Below are 23,816 nucleotides of genomic sequence, written 5' to 3' on the forward strand. Positions count from 1 at the left end.
CCGATAATATCGGCATTACGATATTATCGGCCGATAAATGTTTTGAAATGTAATATCGGAAATTATCGGTATCGATTTCAAAAAGTCAAATTTATGACTTTTTAAAACGCCGCTGTACGGAGTGATACACGGACGTCGGGAGAAGTACAGAGCAGTTGCGTCTCCCAGTCATACTTGCCAACCCTCCCCATTTTCCCGGGAGACTCCCAAATTTCAGTGCCTCCTCTTCTCTCGAATTTCTCCCGATTTCCACCCAGACAACGATATCGGGGGTGTGCCTTTAAGGCACTGCCTTTGCGTGCAGGCCCAGTCACATAATATCTACGGCTTTTCACACACACAAGTGAATGCATACTTGGTCAACAGCCAAACAGGTCACACTGAGGGTGGCCTTATAAACAACTTTAACACTGTTACAAATATGCGCCACACTGTGAACCCACACCAAACAAGAATGACAAACACATTTCGGGAGAACATCCGCACCGTAACACAACATAAACACAACAGAACAAATACCCAGAAGCCCTTGCAGCACTAACTCTTCCGGGACACTACAATATACACCAACCCGCTATCCCCTACCACCCACTCGTGCCCCAAACCCGCCCAACTCAACCTCCTCATGAGCATGTCCCAAATTCCAAGCTGCTGTTTTGAGGCATGTTATAAAAAATAATGCACTTTGTGACTTTAATAATAAATATGGCAGTACCATGTTGGCATTTTTTTCCATAACTTGAGTTGATTTATTTTGGAAAACCTTGTTACATTGTTTAATGCATCCAGCTGGGCGTCACAACAAAATTAGGCATAATAATGTGTTAATTCCACGATTGTATATATCGGTATCGGTTGATATCGGAATCGGTAATTAAGAGTCGTGATATCGGCAAAAAAGCCATAATCGGACATCTCTAGCTATGAATAGGTGCTTTCCTGGCCCACAGTTTATATTTTGTTTATACCGTTGCTCCATAGATCATTTTTTTCATGACCTAAAACACATGTTGTGATTAATAAAAATTAAACCATATACCGCATATGATTAGGGAAAAAAAACAGAACTACCAACCTGGGCCTCGGACGTTAACATCCATGCAGTCGCTTTCAAACTCCCCTTGAGGTGGTGTGAGCGCCATGGTGGGTGGGACGCGGATGTCCGCTGCAGCCAGATGATGCTGCGTCCACTGCCGGCTGTCCACCGCGTCTTCACCCTCTGACAGAATGCTCGGCTCCTCCATCTATTGCAGAGTCAGAGAAGTTAGTCATCTGACCTAACTCTTGAACGTGTGACGCACAGTAGATCCCATTAACCTTTAGTCTCTTGGGCTCTGGACAGTCTGCGTCCATCCACTGGTCACTGTGATCTCCTAGCAGAGATTCCTCAACGGTTTTGGGCATATGTCTGTTGGTGACAATGATAAACATGAACAACTAAGACTGAATGAACCACAGATATTAGAGATGCGCGGATAGGCAATTATTTCATCCGCAACCGCATCAGAAAGTCGTCAACCATCCGCCATCCACCCGATGTAACATTTGATCAGAACCGCACCCGCCCGCACCCGCCCGTTGTTATATATCTAATATAGACGATGCAAGGCATTAGTGAGGTTATAAAGCTTTTGCCTGTTAAAGAAAGGAGACTGATCCAATGCAGCACAGACATTCGCGTGCCACGCTGTCACGACCCAGACGCACACCAGTGCGCAATCATATGGGAGCCGCGCTGAGCGCACCTCCAAGCGCGTCTCGCTGCCGGCGACGGCCGGGTATGGGCCCGACGCTCCAGCGCCATCCATTTTCAGGGCTAGTTGATTCGGCAGGTGGGTTGTTACACACTCCTTAGCGGGTTCCGACTTCCATGGCCACCGTCCTGCTGTCTATATCAACCAGGGTGAGCCCCACCCCTTTCGTGAGTGACCCCTGTTACGCGCCCCCGGCAACAGGGGTGGCGGGCAGGTAAGCCGCGCGGGCGGAGCGCGCGGAGTGACCCCTGTTACGAGCCCCCGGCCATGGGGGTGGCGGGCAGGTAAGCTGCTTACCTGCTGCGCGTGACGCCGGCCGCGGCGAAGGCGGACGAGGCGGGGTGTCGGTGCGGTGGGCGCGGTGGTGACCCTGGACGTGCGTCGGGCCCTTCTCGCGGATCGCCTCAGCTACGGCTCCCGGTGGGGCCCTCTCGGGGGAAGGAGCCTCGGTCCCGGACCCCGGTGAGGCGTCCCTTCTCCGCTCCGTAAAAGTGTCCATCTTTTTTCTTTTTTTTTCTTCTGTTGTGGCATATGCAGCAGGTGCCTGCTCGTTTTTCGTATGTGGGTAACAACATTTAACTATATATATATATTTCCGAATTGGTTTAACTGCCACCCGCCTGAATCTATTTAAAATCTAATTTTTTTTTATTTCAACCGCCGGACCCGACCCGACCCGACCCGACCCCCGGATAAAATCTAATTTTTTTTAATTTCATCCGCCCGATCCGCGGATAATCCGCGGACTCCGCGGTTGTGCCCGCAAACCGCGCATCTCTAACAGATATGCATGTTTATGCCCCCTAGTGGAGGTAAGCGGTATTGGGGGACACGTACTTCATTCCTAGAGCATCCTGGCCCACTGGCTCCCGTCTGTTCTTGTTGCTGCTCGGCTCCTTTTTAAGGAAGAAGCCTTCGGGGAACCAAAGGGTGCTGTGCTCCCTCTTTCGGCGGGAAATCAACATGCCGATCACCATGATGACCAGAAGGAAGAGCGAGGTGATCCCGACCAGCATCAGCTTGCCCCACTGAGGAATGGGATCAGGGTCTACCGGGATCCTTTCACCTGTCGGGACAAAAAAATAGCAATTGCAGATATGTTCCTTGTAGTTCTTCCTGAGATCATTGAGTATATCCACTCACCTCGGACTTCTTTGAGAGGATATGGGAAGCGGAGCATTTCCACAGCCGACAGCGCTCCGAGGTAGTCCGCAGCGCTTTCAGGGGACGGGAAGCAGTCATCAGTGCACAAGCGGTTGTCTATTTCCAAGTACACGATGGAGCTGCGGGAGTCAAGACACGTGTTAAAGGTCTGAAGTAGAAGCCAACATCTGTTCTTCATCCGCACACACGACTGACCCAATGATCTCCTGCTGGGGCTGCAGCTCGCGCTTCAAGCGTGCCTCCCGCCGGGTGTAAGGACGAATCATGGCTTCTCCGTTGTGGTCCAGGCGGAAACGCAGTGTTGTGTGAAGGATGGCGCTCAACTTGAGCAAGAACGCCGTGCTGGTGCGGAGGAGCTCCTCAGGAGGCAGAAGGACCACCAGAACCAAAGCCCCGTCGACGATGTCTTCCGGAACCTTCTGGGCGCAGTCCAGCCCGTCCCAACCACACTCCTCTGTGTTGCAGCCTTGGTCACACAGGCCGTCGGCGTAGTGGTCGATACAGTAGGTCTCATATATGGGACTAGAAAAACATTTGGGTTAGGTCAGGGGTCGGCAACCTTTACCAGTCAAAGAGCCATTTTGACCAGTTTCACAAATTAAAGATAACAATGGGAGCCACAAATTTTTTTTGAAATTTAAAACGAAATAACACTGCATAAAAAGTATTTTTATGCGCCACACTGTGAACCCACACCAAACAAGAATGACAAACAAATTTCGGGAGAACATCTGCACCGTAACACAACATAAACACAACAGGACAAATACCCAGAATCCCATGCAGCCCTAACTCTTCCGGGATACATTATACACCCCCCGCTACCAAACCCCGCCCACCTCAACCGACGCACAGGGTTGGGGTGGGGGCGGGGTTTGGTGGTAGCAGGGGTGTATAATGTAGCCCGGAGAAGAGTCAGGGCTGCATGGGATTCTGGGTATTTGTTCTGTTGTGTTTATGTTGTGTTAAGGTGCAGATGTTCTCCCGAAATGTGTTTGTCATTCTTGTTTGGTTTTGGTTCAAAGTGTGGCGCATTATTAGTAAGAGTGTTAAAGTTGTTTTATATGGTCACTGTCAGTGTAACCTGTGTGGCTGTTGACCAAGTATGCCTTGCTGTCACGTACTTGTACAAGCAGAAGACACATACTGCATAACAAAGGGTTGAGCTGGCACGCTGATAATACAGATTGTAGAGGGCGCCAAATGCTGTACCATCATGGCACGCCCTTATTATAACTGTAAGGGTGAAAATCGGAGAATATTAAACCCTGGAGTTTTCTGCGAGAGGCATTGAAATCCGGAAGTCTCCCGGGAAAATCGGGGATCGGCAAGTAAGCTGCCGAGCCGCATCAGAGTGATCAAAGAGCCGCATGCGGCTCCGGAGCCGCGGGTTGCCGACCCCTGGGTTAGGTTAATATTTCAAATACAGATCATAGGTCATACCAAAAACTAATCTGATTCCTGACAGAAAAGATCAAACTCCAGATCAGAGCGAATTGATCAGAATGCATTCACATATCTTATGTCCATGCTTATCCACAATGATTCATATCCAAATTAGTGCGTCTCCCAGTCATACTTGCCAACCCTCCGGATTTTCCCGGGAGACTCCCGAATTTCAGTGCCCCTCCCGAAAATCTCCCGGGGCAACCATTCTCTCCAAATTCTCCCGATTTCCACCCAGAAAACAATATCGGGGGTGTGCCTTTAAGGCACTGCCTTTGCGTGCCGGCCCAGTCACATAATATCTACGGCTTTTCACACACACAAGTGAATGCAAGCATACTTGGTCAACAGCCAAACAGGTCACACTGAGGGTGGCCGTATAAACAACTTTAACACTGTTACAAATATGCGCCACACTGTGAACCCACACCAAACAAGAATGACAAACACATTTCGCACCGTAACACAACATAAACACAACAGAACAAATACCCAGAACCCCTTGCAGCACTAACTCTTCCGGGACGCTACAATATACACCCCAATCCAATGTTGATCTGATTCCTAGTTGAAATATCTGAACTGGATGCAGCCTGGATCACGATTGCCATCTCAAATAAAACATTTTTAAAGTTATGCAAATTACAATGTAATTTATGTATTACAAAAACAATTTCCATCCAGATCATGAATGAAAAAATAATCCAATTTGCGGTCAACCCACTCGAGGGTAAGGCTAAGGGAGTAAACCCCGACAGAAAATCAATTTGCCCTTGTGTCAGATTCTGCCAGATCCAAAATGGCAACAATTCAAATTTCAATATTGGAATTTCATCACGGGCAGCACGGTGACAGAGGGGTTAGTGCATCTGCCTCACAATACGAAGGTCCTGAGTAGTCTTGGGTTCAATCCCGGGCTCGGGATCTTTCTGTGTGGAGTTTGCATGTTCTCCCCGTGACTGCGTGGGTTCCCTCCGGGTACTCCGGCTTCCTCCCACCTCCAAAGACATGCACCTGGGGATAAGTTGATTGGCAACACTAAATTGGCCCTAGTGTGTGGATGTGAGTGTGAATGTTGTCTGTCTATCTGTGTTGGCCCTGCGATGAGGTGGTGACTTGTCCAGGGTGTACACCGCCTTCCGCCCGATTGTAGCTGAGATAGGCTCTAGCGCCCCCCACGACCCCAAAAGGGAATAAGCGGTAGAAATGGATGGATGGATGGAATTTCATCACTCCTTATTAAATCAGTGGTAAACATTTTGAGTCACGGGACAAAAACTCACTTGCAAACTTTCTCCTTGGTTTTGCAGTCAAAGTTGTCATACAAACAATCCGCATTGTTGCACGATTCATCGCACTGACTGTTGTTGAAGACCCGCCAGCAGCGGGGGTCCGCACACCGGGCCCAGGGGTTGACGGCCAGGGAGCAGTCGCCGCCGTCCCAACGGCAAGCCAATGTGCTGCACTCCTTGTCGCAAACGCCGTCGTTCGCTTTGCCGTGGCAGTCGGCCAGCGGGCATGAGAGCGTTGGGATCTCGTTGAGTCGGCCGCCCTGCTCGCAGCGTTTCCCTGTCCAGCCACTGGGACACTGGCAGTGGAAGAACGGGAAGCCGGTCTCCTCGGTGCACAGTCCGCCATTGCGACAGGGTTGGGAAGAGCAGCCTTCGTTGCTGCGGTGGGCGCACTGCGGCCCGCCGTAACCTGGCAGGCAGCTACAGCGGGCTCCCCGCGTGGTGAGGGCGCAGCTTCCCCCGTTGTAGCAAGACAGCTCCCGGCAGGACATGCTTCGTTCACAATTGGGACCAGTGTATCCCTGAAGACGAGACATCATCCCATCAACAAACCGCATGAAGGCAACAAGAAATGAAGTGAATGTGGACTCACCAGCTGGCATGTGCACGTGTAGCCAACTGCGGAACTGGATGCAGAACACGCTCCTCCGTTTTGACACGGCTGAGATTCGCACGCACTGAACCTATTCTGACACCTTCGACCTGAAACACAAGTAGGGAAAAGCACAGACCTAAGCCAAGGAAACCGAAGTAGTTTTTGCCTTTTATATTGCAAGTTCATTTAAAAGAGGATCCAGTCCCCAATCACTCACAACAAGAGAACAGATTAATTTTAGATTCTGGGGGATTTGAATTAGTTTGGAGTGTTGAAGTGTTGTTAAAATTGGTTTTCGAAATGATCGCATTGACTATTGCGATTCTCTTTTCAACAAGTCAACGCTAAAGAGACTTCAGACTGTACAAAATGCGACTGCCAGACTTTTGACCGGGGCACCCAGAACAGCCCATATCACCCCCGTTTTATCCAGTCTTCCTTGCCATCCATCCATCCATCTTCTTCCGCTTATCCGGGTCGAGTCGCGGGGGCAGCAGCCTAAGCAGGGAAGCCCAGACTTCCCTCTCCCCAGCCACTTCGTCCAGCTCCTCCTGGGGGACCCCGAGGCGTTCCCAGGCCAGCCGGGAGACATAGTCTTTCCAACGTGTCCTGGGTCTTCCTCGTGGCCTCCTACCGGTCGGACATGCCCTAAACACCTCCGTAGAGAGGCGCTCGGGTGGCATCCTGACCAGATGCCCGAACCACCTCATCTGGCTCCTCTCGATGTGGAGGAGCAGCGGCTTTACTTTGAGCTCCCCCCGGATGACAGAGCTTCTCACCCTATCTCTAAGGGAGAGCCCCGCCACCCGGCGGAGGAAACTCATTTCGGCCGCTTGTACCCGTGATCTTGTCCTTTCGGTCATAACCCAAAGCTCATGACCATAGGTGAGAATGGGAACGTAGATCGACCGGTAAATTGAGAGCTTTGCCTTCCGGCTCAGCTCCTTCTTCACCACAACGGATCGATACAGCGTCCGCATTACTGAAGACGCCGCACCAATCCGCCTGTCGATCTCACGATCCACTCTTCCCTCACTCGTGAACAAGACTCCGAGGTACTTGAACTCCTCCACTTGGGGCAAGATCTCCTCCCCAACCCGGAGATGGCACTCCACCCTTTTCCGGGCGAGAACCATGGACTCGGACTTGGAGGTGCTTCCTTGCCTTCCAGTTGAATTCCAACCTGACTCTCGCCAGATCCTTGTAGTTCGCTGAGCTCCACACAAGGATCTGGGATCGAGGGCAATGCAAACTCCTTCAAGATAGCAAAAAATAATTAACCAATCAGGATCGCCGGGCGGGATTTCATACATGTGACGTAGCGCCGAAGCGACTGTTTGATTCAGGATCGTGGAGTCGTGTGCTGACATTGATTCTGCTATTGCAACTGTTTTGTCAAATCTATTGAATATTAATTATTTAAAAGATGAACAGAGATCGGTTTTGAAGGCATTTATTGGTGGCAAGGATGTTTTGGCTCTTCTTACGACCGCGTTTGGCAAGAGCTTGATTTACCAAATCGCTCCACTGGTGGTGAAGGAAATGGGACGAGTGCAGAACCCAGTCGTTATAATTGTCTCCCTGCTGATTGCTCTTGATCGTCTACTAACATTATCTAACTTTTCGCTCTGTCGTTATCCAATATGTCGGCTGTTCTGTTTCGGATTTCCCAGCGTCGCTCTCATCGGCGTCACGGGTTGATTCCGATGTGAGTGGTTGAAGTTGCACGTCATTCAAGATAACGGACAAGTGGTTTATCCAATCACAGACAATGATTTTTTTTACAAGGCCCCGCCTTCTGAAATACATCTCCTTTTGAGAAGTCCTCAGCGAACTACAAGGATCTGTCGAGAGTCAGGTGAGGTAAATTCCGCATTGAGTTTAAGATTTTAGTCCTGGCATTCCGTGCGTTGCATAGTGGGGCCCCTCAGTACATCACTGACTTGCTATGCCGTTACTCCTCAGGGCGCAGCCTTCGGTCTTCAGGCCAGGGTCTTATAAAGATCCCAAAAACTCGTTTTAAAACCCGTGGAGACCTGGCATTCCAGGATATAGCTACCAGACTCTAGAACAGTGGTTCTTAACCTGGGTTCGATCGAACCCTAGGGGTTCGGTGAGTCGGGCTCAGGGGTTCGGCGGAGGTCAAGACACACCCGACTCATCGTGTAAATAAAAACTTCTCCCTATCGGCGTATTACGGATACGGCAACAGCAGAAGTCACACTGATTTGCAAGTGTGTAATTTGTTGTGAGTTTATGCACTGTGTTGGTTTTGTTCTTGGAACAAGGTGATGTTCATGCACGGTTCATTTTGTGCACCAGTAAAAAAAACATGGTAACACTTTAGTATCGGGAACATATTTACCATTAACTAGTTGCTTATTAACATGCAAATTAGTAACATATTGGTTCTTAACTAGTCATTATTAAGTACTTATTAATGCCTTATTCGGCATGGCCTTATTATAACCCTAACCCTCTAACCCTGGCTCTAAACCTCTAACCCTAACCAAATAACTCAAAATTAAGTCTTTGTTACTTAGCATATGTTCCCCATACTAAAGTGTTACCAAAAACATATAACTTTGTCTTCAATTTGAAAAAAAAAACATTTTATTTTTCACTAAAGAACGGTTCGGTGAATGCGCATATGAAACTGCTGGGGTTCGGTACCTCCAACAAGGTTAAGAACCACTGCTCTAGAACAATTTGCACCAGTCCCTCTGTGATCTTGACTGTGTTGAAACTTTTAAGAAACATTTGAAAACTTCCCTTTTAGTTAATGCACCTTTTAACTATCCTTTTTAATCCACTGTGTATCCTTTCTATGATGTTGCCCCTGTTGTTTTGAATTTAATTGTTGTTTTACTTCACCTATGTTTTGTACAGCGCTTTGTGATTTTATCTGTGAACAGCGCTTTATAAATAAAATGTACCGTATTTTTCGGAGTATAAGTCGCACCGGAGTATAAGTCGCACCTGCCGAAAATGCATAACAAAGAAGGAAAAAAACATATATAAATCGCACTGGAGCCCGGCCAAACTATGAAAAAAACTGCGACTTATAGTCCGAAAAATACGGTATTTACTTACTGTTGATCCTATGTTCGTATTTCATTTACGAGATTTGATGAGATTTGTCTTCCATTCTAAATATAAACTCTTGCAATTTGGATCTGATCTTACCGCCTGTGTTTGTATGAGTAACCTGGGAAGGCGCCCAACGTATAATCCTTGATATTTGCAGAGTAAGCTCTTGGACCAAAGAACAGATTCCAAGTGTGTGAGGCAACCGTCTGCCTCAACCAAGTAAGCTTGAAAGAAATTGATCTAACCTGTGAAGCCGGGCTTGCAGACACACTGGTAGTCATTGGGCAGCTGGACGCAGTCCAAACTGTTGGAGGGGCTGCACGGGCTGGACAGACACTCGTTGATGTCTCCCTCGCATCGTTCGCCAGTGAACCCGGGGGGACAATTGCAGCGGTATCCGCCCACCCTGTCCACACAGGTGCCGTTGTTGAGACACTTGGGAGGAACACCGCGCAGTCTCAGGGGCGGGGCGCAGTCATCTTCGTTTATCTCACACAGAACGCCTTGAAGGGGACGATGGGGCAAGAGTTAATGCTTGCTGTAGTCGGCAAGAAAGGTCTCTTTTTAAACTGCAACTTGCATGCGTACCCAGCGTGCCAGGTGGGCATGAGCAGATGTAATGTCCTACTAAATCGATGCATGTGCCTCCGTTCTGGCAAGGATGGGACTGACACTCATTGATCTCCAGCTCACAGTTCTGACCAGTAAAACCTGGCATACACTGAAATGACAGAAGACTATTAGTTTCATTATCTAATAATTACAAGAGAGTCTCATTGACTCACGTCACACTGGTATCCTCCAACATATCCCCTGCAGGTGGCACCATTGCGACAGGGCTTGTCCTCGCAGTGGTCCACTTGGCTCTTGCAGTAGCTGCCGGTGTAGTCGCCGGGACACTTGCAGTAGTGTGTGTTGCCACTGTTGACGCAGTGTCCGCCGTGATGGCACAGCTCGTCTGTCTGGAGTCCTGGTGAGCGAGACAAAGGGCTGGAGTGACTTGTGTTTGACGCAGACAGAAGGCAGGGTAATGTTTTCAAAAAGATACCTCTTTGGCGAGCTGCTGTCTCACAGGAGACCCTGGGGATGTCACAGTAACGTCCAGACCAGCCATTACTGCACTCGCAGACGAAGGACGAGTCTTTTTGACGACAGCGTCCTGCGTTCTGGCAGGGAGAGGAGCGTCTGCACCAGTCGACTGGTGTCTGGAAGCAAAGGATGGAAGCAGATGTTAGACTAGATACTTGGCTTATCATAACTTTCATGTTTTTTTAACGCGTACCTGACAACGGGTGCCAGCGTAGCCTTTTGGGCAGGTGCAACGGAAGGACTCCAAGGCGTCTTGACAGATACCTCCGTTAAGGCAAGGTTGAGAGTCACATTCGTTGACCTCGTACTGGCAGTGAGAACCGGTGAAGCCAGAGCGGCAGGAGCAGGAGTAGCCATTGACTTTGTCTGTGCATGTTCCTCCATTGAAGCAAGAGCTGTGGATGTGAAAATGACTCAACTTTACTTAGGATTATAGTTAGGTTTAGGGGTATTTTAAAAAGACCAGTTATTAGGTATGCCTGCACAAATACCACGCACCTTTCCGTGCAATCCGGTATGTTGGTTTCACAGTGGATGCCAGTGAAGCCGGGCCTACAGGTGCAAGTATAAGAGTTCACATAGTCTGTGCACGTGCCTCCGTTTTTGCAGGGCAAACTCTGGCATTCGTTGATCTCCAGAGCACAGCGCGGCCCGGTGAAGCCCGGCAGGCAGCTACAGTGGAATGAGTTAATGGCATCTGTGCAGGAGCCTCCGCTTAGGCATGGATCTGTTTTCACAAAGCAAGAAGAATAAGGAAAGGTACATGTGCCTGGCAATAAACAAAGCTGTCATTCTTGTGGCCACTCACTTGGAGAGCAGTCATTAGTGTCTGTTTCACATGTGGGCCCAGTGAAACCCGGTCTGCAGGAGCACACAAAAGATCCAAGTGTGTTGGAGCAAGTCCCGCGGTTTTTGCAGGGATTTGCCAGGCATTCGTTCACATCTCTGTTGCACAGCTGCCCTGCAGACGGCAAAAACGAGTCACCGTTACGTCTAAACCCATGACTGTGAAGACTTCCTGTTGGATCCTTGTGGTGCTTACCTTGCCAACCGGGCTGGCAGTTGCACTGATAGCCCATGTAGTCTGGAGTGTGGGTGCAGACCGCCTGATTGGCGCAAGGGTTTGGCGAGCAAGGGGTCAGCACTTCGGCACAAGTGGGTCCACTGTAGGGAAGCTCGCACAGACAGGTGAAACTCGCCACCCCGTCTACACATGTACCCTTGTTCAGGCAAGGGCTGGACGCACACTCGTTGATGTTCACCTGGCATAGGTTACCTGTCCAAAGAACAAACACCCCGATCAGATACTTTCAAGATTCATGAATAAACATAGGAGTGTACTGTGTACCACCATGGCTAACCTCTGAAGCCCTGGCGACACTTGCAAGTGAAGCCATTGAGCTGATCAATGCAGGTGCCGGCGTTTTGGCACGGGCTTGGCAAGCAGTCGTTCCTGTCGAGGTCGCAGTTTTTTCCCACCCACCCTGGCTCGCAGTCACAGCGGTAACTGTAAAGACACAAGAAAAATCCGTAAGACGAACAGTAAGCTCATGCAAGTGAAACTCCAGCGTGCATACCCGTTGATGTCGTCCCTGCACGAGCCATGGACGCAGGGGCTGCTGCCGCACTCGTCCACCTGCGAGTAACAATACGGGGGCTTGAACCCCTGCGGGCACTGGCAGTGGAATCCATTCTCTTCATCCACACATGTGCCTCCATTCCGGCAGGGGCTTGACGTGCACTCGTCTATCTCCACATTACACTTTGAACCTGATAAGAAGACATGTTTGAAGAGTCTGTGTGCTCTTAAATATGTTAATTCCATATTTTTAGAACTACGTACCAGTAAAGCCAGGCTTGCAGACGCAGTCGTAGCGATTGATGCCATCTTTACAGATGCCATAGTCACATGGGTTACTGGCGCAGTCGTCAAAGTTGATCTCACAATTGGTACCTGCGTGGAAGCCAGAAATATTTTCCCAACATCAGAGGACTGCCTCAAATGTGATGCTTAGTGATGAAGCTACAGAGGCATCTTATTACCTGATGTTCCGTGCTGGCACTGACAGATGTACCTATTGACCTGGTCCACACACTTGCCTCCATTCTGGCAGGGATTGCTGTGGCACTCGTTGAGCTGGTTCTCGCAGCGGTAGCCCGTGTAGCCGGCGTCGCAGTTGCACGTGTAGCTGGCAATGCCGTCGATGCAGGTGCCGTGGTGGCACGGGTCTGGCTGGCAGTTGTTGGTGTTGCTTTCGCAGAGTGTGCCCTCGTATCCTAAAATTAGAAATTATTCTCTAAATTATCGTCTGTCATTTTTTTAGGTTGAGTGCATAAATGAGTCATTTTAAGAAACGTTTATCCCCTCGTTTCCCGGCGTTGGTCTTCTAAAAAAGCCGCTCTGAGCATGGGTCGCTGTGGTTTCCATGCCAACGGGTGTAAGACAATTGTTAGTTTGTTTGGTATGTGTATGGTGCGCTGCTGAGTTGGGCAAAGCAATAAAGAAAAAGTCCTACACAAGACCCCCCTAACCACCCCGGGTCTGCTTTTGTTCTCGGTGGCGGAGGGAACAATGGTCTGCACCACGTCAAACAGAGCCACTTCACCCTGCAGAGCAGTTTGGGGGGGGGTTACAAACACAGGGAATACCAAGCAGCTGGCATTTGAAACAATGAAGCAGACTCCTTCATAGAGGCCCAACTAAAAGCCTTCATATCAATACACAGTTAACAAACCATTTAACGCACTATTCTGGGACTAAATGTATTTGAGTGTGTTCTGATAAAACCGCAGATGTAAAGGAATGAGGGCGAGGGGACACCATAAGGTAGTGGACATGTGTGTGTGTAGGGGGGCGTTGAGCAGATGAACAAATGAACAGATGTCGGGGTGATGACCAAGGTTCTTTTCTTGGCAAATGCTGGTCTTTAGTGACCCCGTGATCATAAGTGGGACAGAGGGGGATTAGGGGCCTCAAGTCAGTTTGCTGGGCCCCGCAGCCTTGCAGAGACATAGGTGAATCCTCACAAGAGGAAAACAAAACACTTAACAATTACCATCCCTTCTCTCCTCAGGTATCCTCACCTTCAGCACAGCGGCACTCGAAGCCGTTGGGCCGGTCGTAGCACTTGGCTCCGTTCTGGCAGGGCGTGCTGGCGCACTCGTCGATGTCGATCTGACACATGGTGCCCGTGAAGCCTGGGACAGTCAAACACAGAGGCGACAGGTCATGGAGGAGGTCTAGTGGATCAGGTCAGAGGGCACTTATTTTTTTTTTCTCTTCTTGAAGGGCCAGAGGTCTTTGGCTTGGTCAGCGTGGAGATGTCTGGCTCAGACTGGTTAAGGAAGTGTCATCTGTGCACTTGCGCCACCATGCCAAAATCCCATGACCTTGGTGGCATTTCAAGGTCATGCAATGGCGCTAACACAAAGTGCAGCTACCAAGAAATCTAAATGATTCTGCAACATATAGTCTGTATCTGAGTAAGCTAACCCAGGTGAATATTAGTCAATGATGCCTGTGTTTCTGTTATTGGTGGCACTTTTATTAATCTCTAAAGTTTGTCGACTTGACTGAAAAGTTCCCGTACAGCTTACTGTACTTAGCAGAGCACCCACGGTAACTTTAACGTGTTTAGTCCGATTAACACCAAATTTGGTACAGCTCTTTAGGTCACTGTTTAACCATAGGGCGAGGATAACTCTGCTCCCCAATTGCTCTGCAAGGCAATTACAAGACTGCAAAGTGGTACCAGATATACCACCCGAGCAATGTCAAAAGGCAACTGTTGCGTTCCATTCCGTAGAACATCTTTTGCCCAGACTGTCTTTCCAATAAAAGGACCACAACTATGGAACTCTTTACCGGACACTTTGAAAAGTATACCTGCACTTGTCACTTTCAAAAAACGAATTTTCTTGTTCTATTGGCAGATAATTTTGCTTACCGTATTTTTCGTAGTATAAGTCGCACTGGAGTATAAGTCGCATTTTTGGGGGAAATTTATTTGATGAAACCCAACACCAAGAATAGACATTTGAAAGACAATTTAAAATTAAAGCTGCAAGCAGCGAAGGACGGGACTGACTTTGACGGCACATAAAATCCAAACCGGAGCAGTAATTAAAACTATTTGGTCAACTTTTAATCAGAAGGGTTCAATCTCTCTCCTGTGCTAGTTTGAAGCCGACACGACAAACGCGCTCAGAGGAGATAATGTTTGAAAAAAGGTGACCGGTTTTTACAAAACTTTTGTTTTGAAAGGGGAATTGCAAACTTCCTGTTGATTTTTGCTGGGGGTTGTCAATGAATGAAATGTAGGTCTAAGTGAGACCTACATAGAGGTTCATGTCTCTACGACATTCGTCCTGGAAGTTACAGGCAGTTTTGTCTGAGTTTTCTTCCTAGGAGCAGTTGTGTCTGTGTTTTCTTCCTAGGGGGCGCTAGAGCGCAATTTTAAGTTTTGGGGTTGGGTTTTTTATTAGATCGCAATTTTTGCCAGTCCTGGTGTGTGTGTCCATGCTTTGAAGCATGTTCAAGGGGTAAAATTACAGCTTAAAGAGGCAAAAGTGACTGTTTTTACTAAACTTTTGTTTTGAAGGGGGAATTGCCAACTTCCTGTTGATTTTTGCTGAAGGATGTCAATGTATGAAAACTAGGTCTAAGTCAGACCTACATAGAGGTTTTTGTTTCATGTCTCTACGACAGTTTTGTCTGTGTTTTTTCCTAGGGGGCGCTAGCGCGCAATTTTGAGTTTTGGGGGTTTTTTTTTTTTATTATATGGCAATTTTTGCCAGTCCTGATGTGTGTGTCAAACATGGTGAGTTTTGAAGCATGTTAAGGGGGTCAAATTGCAGCTCAAAGAGGCGGCGGAATAATAATAATAAAACCTTACAATTACAATAGGGTCCTCTGTCCCAAAGGGACATTGCGGTCCCTAATTATGGCTAGTTGAGCAACAATCGTGTCCCATGTTTAGTTTTTACTCATTTTTACTAATTGGGATGGATGGTTTTTATCTAGTCTGCACTTTGTCTGTGTTATTATTGTTATTGGGTTTTATCTAGTTTGCACTTTGTCTGCATTATTTCTATTATCATTATTATCGACTCATCTTTGCCTTATTCTATTTTTTATTTTCCTATTTTAATGATGTTGGATCTGTGTTGTTGTTGGGGACAAGTGTTGTAAATTAGCTTTGGCTACAAACACTATGATGCATACATTGGATAACTGTTTCAGATATATATGTTTCTGTATCTGTCCCTATTTCAAATAAACCTCTATAATAATAATAATAATAATTGTTGGGTCACCAAAAATAAGAATAAAAATCTGTTTCTCAGTTGTGGTTTGTATAGGTAATACACATTTTCACCGCGGGTGGCAGTAATGACAAACTCCAAAAAACAGAAGTAGTCTGGAGCTACAGCATACTTGCCAACCCTCCTGGATTTTCTGGGAGACTCCCGAAATTCAGCGCCTCTCCCGAAAACCTCCCGGGACAAATTTTCTCCCGAAAATCTCCCGAAATTCATGCGGACCTGAGTGACGTGTCGACAGCCTGTTTTCACGTCCGTAAAGCAGTCCGTCTGCCGTAAACAGCAATGTTGTGACACTCTTAAACAGGACAATACTGCCATCTACTGTACATGCGTATGTGACAATAACATCTCGGGCTTTTAGAGAGTGCAGTGCACAACTGCGCACACAACAAGGAGACGAAGCAGAATGCATCATCAGAGAGAGTGTTCAGCATGGTTAGAAAAATAGTGACAGAGAATAGAACAAGGATGGACAATTCAACCCTTAACTCAACAATGAGTAGATGAGTGTTATGTGTGTGTATATGTGGAAATAAATGAACACTGAAATTCAAGTATTTTTCTTATTTATATATATATATATATATATATATATATATATATATATATAGCTATAATTCACTGAAAGACAAGTATTTCTTATATATATATATATATATATGAAATACTTGACTTGGTGAATTCTAGCTATATATATATATATATATATATATATATATATATATATATATATATATATATATATATATATATATATATATATAGCTAGAATTCACTGAAAGACAAGTATTTCTTATATATATATATATATATATATATATATATATATATGTGTGGGAAAAAAAATCACAAGACTACTTCATCTCTACAGGCCTGTTTCATGAGGGGTTCCCTCAATCATCAGGAGAAAATCTCCTGATGATTGAGGGAACCCCTCATGAAACAGGCCTGTAGAGATGAAGTAGTCTTGTGATTTTTTTTCCCACACATACATATATTGCGCTCTACTACGGTATCGAGCACTATTTTTTTTGGATAACCTTATTAAGACATAAATATATATATATATATATATATATATATATATATATATATATGAAATACTTGACTTGGTGAATTCTAGCTATATATATATATATATATATATATATATATATATATATATATATATATATATATAGCTAGAATTCACTGAAAGTCAAGTATTTCTTATATATATATATATATACAGGGGCGCCGAAAAGGGGGGGGGGGTAATGGAGACGGATTCTAGGGGCCCATGATGGAGAGGGTCCAGAGAGGCCCCTAATAATGATGAAATTATAATACAGAAAAAATAATGACACTGTGTTGGGGGCCCTGTAAAGATTCTTTTCATGGGGCCCGAAATCCCTAGCGGCGCCCCTGTATATATATATACATATATATATATAAATATATATATGAAATACTTGACTTGGTGAATTCTAGCTGTAAATATACTCCTCCCCTCTTAACCCCCCCAACCCCCCACCCCCCACCATCTCCCGAAATCGGAGGTCTCAAGGTTGGCAAGTATGAGCTACAGTCATTTGGTTTAAGCGCAGAAATTATGACTAAAAATATAAAGCTGTATTTTAATTTGCACTTTAATTTTATTGACAGTTTATTAACGAAAAATATATACTGCAATTATTTAATATTATTTTATTTCCAATTTTGCGGTATATTTTATTAGTATTTATTTTGGTAATCAGCCTGATCGGTTTCATATCATTGGACAAGGCTTATCCTGTTCAAATGCAAGTAGGTTATATATCATTGTTAAATACGATTAAAATCAAAGCTAAGATTACTAATTCAGTGTCAATATTTGAGTGGGCCGCGGGCCCCTCTTGTGGGAAAAGTTGGGCCCCGAGGTTCAAAAAGGTTAAGAACCTCTGCTTAAGGGGACCGACAAGTAGAATTGGTTGAAAAGGCCAGAAAAATATCGGACTGAATTTGAAAGATTCTAAAACTTGTAATATCTGTTATCAGAATCCTCACTAGCATTACCAAGACCAACAATTGTGATTACATGAAGTAACAGGACTTTCTTTAAGAGCTTGAGAAACTGCACAGCCTTGAAATCGGTGGGCAAAGTGCCGAGACGATGAGGGGCGGCTGCATCGGTAGCACGCTGCTCCCTTGATTAACAATGTGTGATGGGGGGTGTTGGGAGAGGAGACAGTGGGATTGTTTTCTCGTCCTCCCCCTTCCTACATCAACTTTTGGCTCAATAGCGAGATGGGGAAGCGCAGGGGAGGAAAAGGGTCGGAGGGGGGGGGGAAGACGTCTGTCCCAGATGTAAATTGTGGACCTGGAAAAGAATCTCATTAGCAAGACTGCTGTTCCCCCCCCACCCCACAGCACCGACTACCAGGGAAGTTTTGAGGGAGACTGCTGTCCTTTCTGCATTCCAAAAGGGAGGGGGGTACGGGGGTCACAATGGTGTCTTTGTTTAGGCATGAGGATAGGCAGCCTGTCTTTTTTTCAAAATATGTAAGTCTCTTTGATTTTGGTGACATGTCATATCATGGCTAGTTTGATTGTACAGTACACATTTGAACGCTTTGGTCCTCCTTTTTCTTCTTTATTTAAAATACACATATTAATAAACATATGTATGTAAATATGGCAAATTTTAGCCAAGGGCTAATTTCCGCTCATAGTCCCAAGAGACTCAAGAACAGTTTTTGTCCCTAAAGCCATAACCACGGTGAACTTCTCATAGGCACTGGTTTTATAATTTAGCACAGGGGTGCTCATTACGTCGATCGCGATCTACCGGTCGATCTCGGAGGGTGTGTCAGTCGATCACCAGCCAGGCATTAAAAAAATAGTCCTAAAAATGAGCGATCATAAATCTTCACTATGACGTCACTTTCGTCACTTGATTGACATTCACGGCACCCGAGGGTCTTCTGAGATGACGCTGGCTGCTGCCAGCTCATTAAAATTACCGACTGGAAGGCGAGAAACACTTTATTTCAACAGACTCTGGCGCCGTACCTGTCGTCAAAACTCCAAAGACCGACTGCACAGTTGCACAATAAAAGCTCTGCTTCATCCTGCCTGCGCTACCAAAATAAGAGTCTCAGAAAGCTGGCGTGCACAAGCTAGCAAGCTACGGAGTTTGCCGACAATGTATTTCTTGTAAAGTGTATACAAAGGAGTACGGAAGCTGGACAAATAAGATGCCAAAAACCAACCACTTTCATGTGGTATTGGACAGAAGGAGGACTTTTTTTTCTCCTCCATTCGAAAATGCGGACGTTATCATCACCACTGTCTGATTCCAATCAATGCAAGTCATCATAATCAGGTAATACACCAACTTATATTCTTGTCTTCATGAAAGAAAGGAATCTATATGTGTTAAACATGCTTGTATTATCTTTAACCACCTTTAACTTGTTAACAATATTAACTATATGTGTTAAACATGCTTGTATTATCTTTAACCACCTTTAAGTTGTTAACAATATTAACTATATGTGTTAAACATGCTTGTATTATCTTTAACCACCTTTAACTTGTTAACAATATTAACTATTTGTGTTAAACATGCTTGTATTATTTTTAGCCACCTTTAACTTGTTAACAATATTAACTATATGTGTTAAACATGCTTGCATTATCTTTAAACACCTTTAACTTGTTAACAATATTAACTATATGTATTAAACATACTTGTATTATCATTAAACACCTTTAATGTATTAACAATATTAACTATATGTGTTAAACATGCTTGCATTATCGTTAAACACCTTTAACTTGTTAACAAAAACATATATTTCATAAATAAGTACATATAAATTATATATATGAATGAGGTAGATCCCCACGACTTGATCAATTGAAAAGTAGCTCGCCTGCAGAAAAAGTGTGAGCACCCCTGGTTTAGCACCTCTCTGTGTGCAATTTTTACTTTCCACCCACAGTCTGAATGCTACGGAGCCCCTAAAGCAGGGGTCACCAACGCGGTGCCCGCGGGCACCAGGTCGCCCGTAAGGACCAGATGAGTAGCCCGCTGGCCTGTTCTAAAAATAGCTCAAATAGCAGCACTTACCAGTGAGCTGCCTCTATTTTTTAAATGTTATTTATTTACTAGCAAGCTAGTCTCGCTTTGCTCGACATTAATTCTAAGAGAGACAAAACTCAAATAGAATTTGAAAATCCAAGAAAATATATTTGAAAGACTTGGTCTTCACTTGTTTAAATACAGTCATTTATTTTTTTTACTTTGCTTCTTATAACTTTCAGAAAGACAATTTTAGAGAAAAAATACAACCTTAAAAATGATTTTAGGATTTTTAAACACATATACCTTTTTACCTTTTAAATTCCTTCCTCTTCTTTCCTGACAATTTAAATCAATGTTCAAGTAAATAGATTTTTTTTTATTGTAAAGAATAATAAATAAATTTGAATTTAATTCTTCATTTTAGCTTCTGTTTTTTCGACAAAGAATATTTGTGAAATATTTCTTCAAACTTATGATTAAAACACAAAAAGATTATTCTGGCAAATCTAGAAAATCTGTAGAATCAAATTTAAATCTTCTTTTAAAAGAAATATCATTAATTATTAATAATAACATAGAGTTAAAGGTAAATTTACCAAATTGGCTATTTCTGGCAATTTATTGACGTGTGTATCAAACTGGTAGCCCTTCGCATTAATCGGTACCCAAGAAGTAGCTCTTGGTTTCAAAAAGGTTGGTGACCCCTGCCCTAAAGGGACATGGGGGAATTTTTTTTAAAATAATTTGTATTTATTTATTTTTTAAGGCATGTATCTTGTGCACACGAGATACATGTCTAAAAATAAAAAAATAAAAAATAAAATTATACAATTAATTGTTTTATTTTTTCTATAACTTTATAAAAAGTTTCTCGTGCGCACGAGATACAAGTCTAAAAAAAAAAATAAAAAAATAAAAAAGAAATTATAAAAAAAAGAAATTTCCCCCATGTCCCTTTAGGGGCTCCGTAGAATGCTTCTGTATATATGCAGAATAATATTTAAACAACAAATTCAAAACATTCGTTCCCAGGACTGGACTGTGCACCTTACCTCCTTTTGCACTATTTTTCTTTTCTTTCCTTCCTATGTTTTGCATATTTATAGACGGTCGCACTGGTACTGGAAGTTGCTTTTAATCTCATTGCACCGGTGTATGGTGACAATAAAAGGCATTCTATTCTATTCTATTCAAGACAGATTGGTGTACAAGTACGTTCAAATGATAACATTAACAAGAAAAACACAATTTTACATGAACTACCGCCAGAAAATGGATTTTACCAACTTGTCGCCTTGATATCGTTTTTTTCTTCTTCAGTATTTTAACATTGTTTTTATCGCTTGGATTTTACGGACGTCACGTCCGGTTCACGTCCCGCCCATTAAATGTACGTGGTGGTCAAGATAGCTCTGCGCCATTTAGCATTTCTCCAAGAAAAAATGCCCTATGCTTGGTTTTTTTCAGCTGTACAAATCCGCAAAAAGGATAAACGTTAAACTTCAGAGTTCCTCGACTGGTCATCAAAAAGGGCGGAAGTAGTCCAAGACTTTACGAAAGACTCCTGTCCAAAGCTTGCAGTGATCACTTTGGTAAAAGTTTGTTTAAAATGATTTTAACGATGACTATTTCCCATTCAGGTATTATCTTGATATTATTTGAATTAAACACGTTTTCTACCGAGTGTTTCGAAAAGCACCAGAGTCTAAAAGAAAGAAAATGTGAGCAAAATCTAAAAGACTTACCGTATTTTCCGCACTATAAGGCGCACCTAAAAACCACAAATTTTCTCAAAAGCTGACAGTGCGCCTTATAACCCGGTGCGCTTTATATATGGACAAATATTAAGATTCATTTTCATAAAGTTTCGGTCTCGTAACTACGGTAAACAGCCGCCATCTTTTTTCCCGGTAGAACAGGAAGCGCTTCTTCTTCTACGCAAGCAACCGCCAAGGTAAGCACCCGCCCCCATAGAACAGGAAGCGCTTCTTCTTCTACTGTAAGCAACCACCCGCCCGCGTAGAAGAAGAAAAAGCGCGCGGATATTACCGTACGGTACGTTTCATTTCCTTTGTGTGTTTACATCTGTAAAGACCACAAAATGGCTCCTACTAAACGACAGGGATCCGGTTCATGAAAAGACGCAATCTCTCCATCCGCACACGGATTACTATTTCACAGCAACTGATATTCCTGTGAACCGCACTGTGGATACAACGGGAGCACGTACGGTGAATATTCGCACCACAGGGAATGAGAAGTCATCCTTCACTGTGGTTCTAGCTTGCCATGCTAATGGCCAGAAACTTCCACCCATGGTGATATTCAAAAGGAAGACCTTGCCAAAAGAGACCTTTCCAGCCGGCGTCATCATAAAACCTAACTCGAAGGGATGGATGAAGAAAAGATGAGCGAGTGGTTAAGGTAAGTTTAAGTTTACGCGAAGAGGCCGGGTGGCTTTTTTCACGCAGCTTCGTCCATGTTGATATACGACTCCATGCGCGCCCACATCACGCTGGTTTTAATATATTATTAAAGTTTGACTGACCTATTTGACTGTTTTTTTGACATTGCTTTAGCGCAGTTAGATGCGGCTTACAACACGGGGCGGCTTATAGGTGGACAAAGTTTTGAAATATGCTGTTCATTGAAGGCGCGGCTTATAACCCAGGGCGCCTTATGGTGCGGAAAATACGGTAAGTTTTTACCAAGGGCAGCATTCGTACCATGAATTGATTAACGTGGACCCCGACTTAAACAAGTTGATTGGGGTGTTACCATTTAGTGGTCAATTGTACGGAATATGTACTGTACTGTGCAATCTACTAATAAGTCTCAATCAATCAATCTCTCAGCACGTACACAATGTTGACATCTATAGTTATATTTTGATAAAGACGGAGAACAGCAACAAACATGACAGGAGACGCGAAGTTAAATCCTGAAATGCAACCTTACCTGAGCAAAAACAATGTCTATTCATCCGGGAGAGTCTAGATACCAATTTCCTTGACCCAACCACACACCAAGAAGTTGTAGACCTCCATGCTTTTCCAAGTTTCCATCGGTTTTGTCGTATAAAATGGCGTCTGGAGCACAATAGTTCGATATGTCTGGGAAGACCGACCTATAATCCTTAATAACACTTGACAAATCTTTTTAGTACAGTGATAGATTCTATTGCATGGTTTGCATTTTTGCTCGTATCCGCTTTTTGCAGGAAGATTTAAAGGGGAACATTATCACCAGACCTATGTAAGCGTCAATATATACCTTGATGTTGCAGAAAAAAGACCATATTTTTTTTTAACCGATTTCCGAACTCTAAATGGGTGAATTTTGGCGAATTAAACGCCTTTCTAATATTCGCTCTCGGGAAGCAATCCGCCCTTTTCTCAAACACCGAATCAAATCAGCTCTGTTATTTTCCGTTTTTTCGACTGTTTTCCGTACCGTGGAGACATCATGCCTCGTCGGTGTGTTGTCGGAGGGTGTAACAACACGAACAGGGACGGATTCAAGTTGCACCAGTGGCCCAAAGATGCCAAAGTGGCAAGAAATTGGACGTTTGTTCCGCACACTTTACCGACGAAAGCTATGCTACGACAGAGATGGCAAGAATGTGTGGCTATCCTGCGGCACTCAAAGCAGATGCATTTCCAACGATAAAGTCAAAGAAATCTGCCGCCAGACCCCCATTGAATCTGCCGGAGTGTGTGAGCAATTCAGGGACAAAGGACCTCGGTAGCACGGCAAGCAATGGCGGCAGTTTGTTCCCGCAGACGAGCGAGCTAAACCCCCTGGATGTCTTGGCTCACACCGTCCCTTAAACTGGACAGATCAGCTTTCAGGAAAAGAGCGCGGATGAGGGTATGTCTACAGAATATATTAATTGATGAAAATTGGGCTGTCTGCACTCTCAAAGTGCATGTTGTTGCCAAATGTATTTCATATGCTGTAAACCTAGTTCATAGTTGTTAGTTTCCTTTAATGCCAAACAAACACATACCAAT

At 44.7% G+C, this 23,816-nt stretch overlaps 1 protein-coding gene across 1 annotated transcript in view; it reads right to left on the reverse strand.

The window, feature by feature from the left end:
• The window catches only part of notch3 (notch receptor 3), a 79,748-nt gene that overhangs the window by 13,021 nt on the left and 42,911 nt on the right, over window positions 1-23,816 (reverse strand). The window contains exons 10-29 of the mRNA XM_061982053.2: window positions 13,515-13,628; window positions 12,474-12,707; window positions 12,274-12,384; window positions 12,008-12,200; window positions 11,792-11,937; window positions 11,473-11,706; window positions 11,239-11,391; window positions 10,929-11,157; window positions 10,624-10,825; window positions 10,390-10,546; window positions 10,127-10,311; window positions 9,930-10,062; window positions 9,587-9,844; window positions 6,249-6,358; window positions 5,648-6,177; window positions 3,114-3,440; window positions 2,898-3,037; window positions 2,592-2,820; window positions 1,318-1,408; window positions 1,076-1,244 (exon numbers count right to left, since the gene is read on the reverse strand). Of these exons, the coding sequence (XP_061838037.2) occupies window positions 1,076-1,244; window positions 1,318-1,408; window positions 2,592-2,820; window positions 2,898-3,037; window positions 3,114-3,440; window positions 5,648-6,177; window positions 6,249-6,358; window positions 9,587-9,844; window positions 9,930-10,062; window positions 10,127-10,311; window positions 10,390-10,546; window positions 10,624-10,825; window positions 10,929-11,157; window positions 11,239-11,391; window positions 11,473-11,706; window positions 11,792-11,937; window positions 12,008-12,200; window positions 12,274-12,384; window positions 12,474-12,707; window positions 13,515-13,628 (3,945 nt within the window). The remainder of the gene's footprint in view (window positions 1-1,075; window positions 1,245-1,317; window positions 1,409-2,591; window positions 2,821-2,897; window positions 3,038-3,113; window positions 3,441-5,647; window positions 6,178-6,248; window positions 6,359-9,586; window positions 9,845-9,929; window positions 10,063-10,126; window positions 10,312-10,389; window positions 10,547-10,623; window positions 10,826-10,928; window positions 11,158-11,238; window positions 11,392-11,472; window positions 11,707-11,791; window positions 11,938-12,007; window positions 12,201-12,273; window positions 12,385-12,473; window positions 12,708-13,514; window positions 13,629-23,816) is intronic.

The sequence above is a fragment of the Nerophis lumbriciformis genome, linkage group LG24 (assembly GCF_033978685.3).
Source record: "Nerophis lumbriciformis linkage group LG24, RoL_Nlum_v2.1, whole genome shotgun sequence".
NCBI lineage: Eukaryota > Metazoa > Chordata > Actinopteri > Syngnathiformes > Syngnathidae > Nerophis > Nerophis lumbriciformis.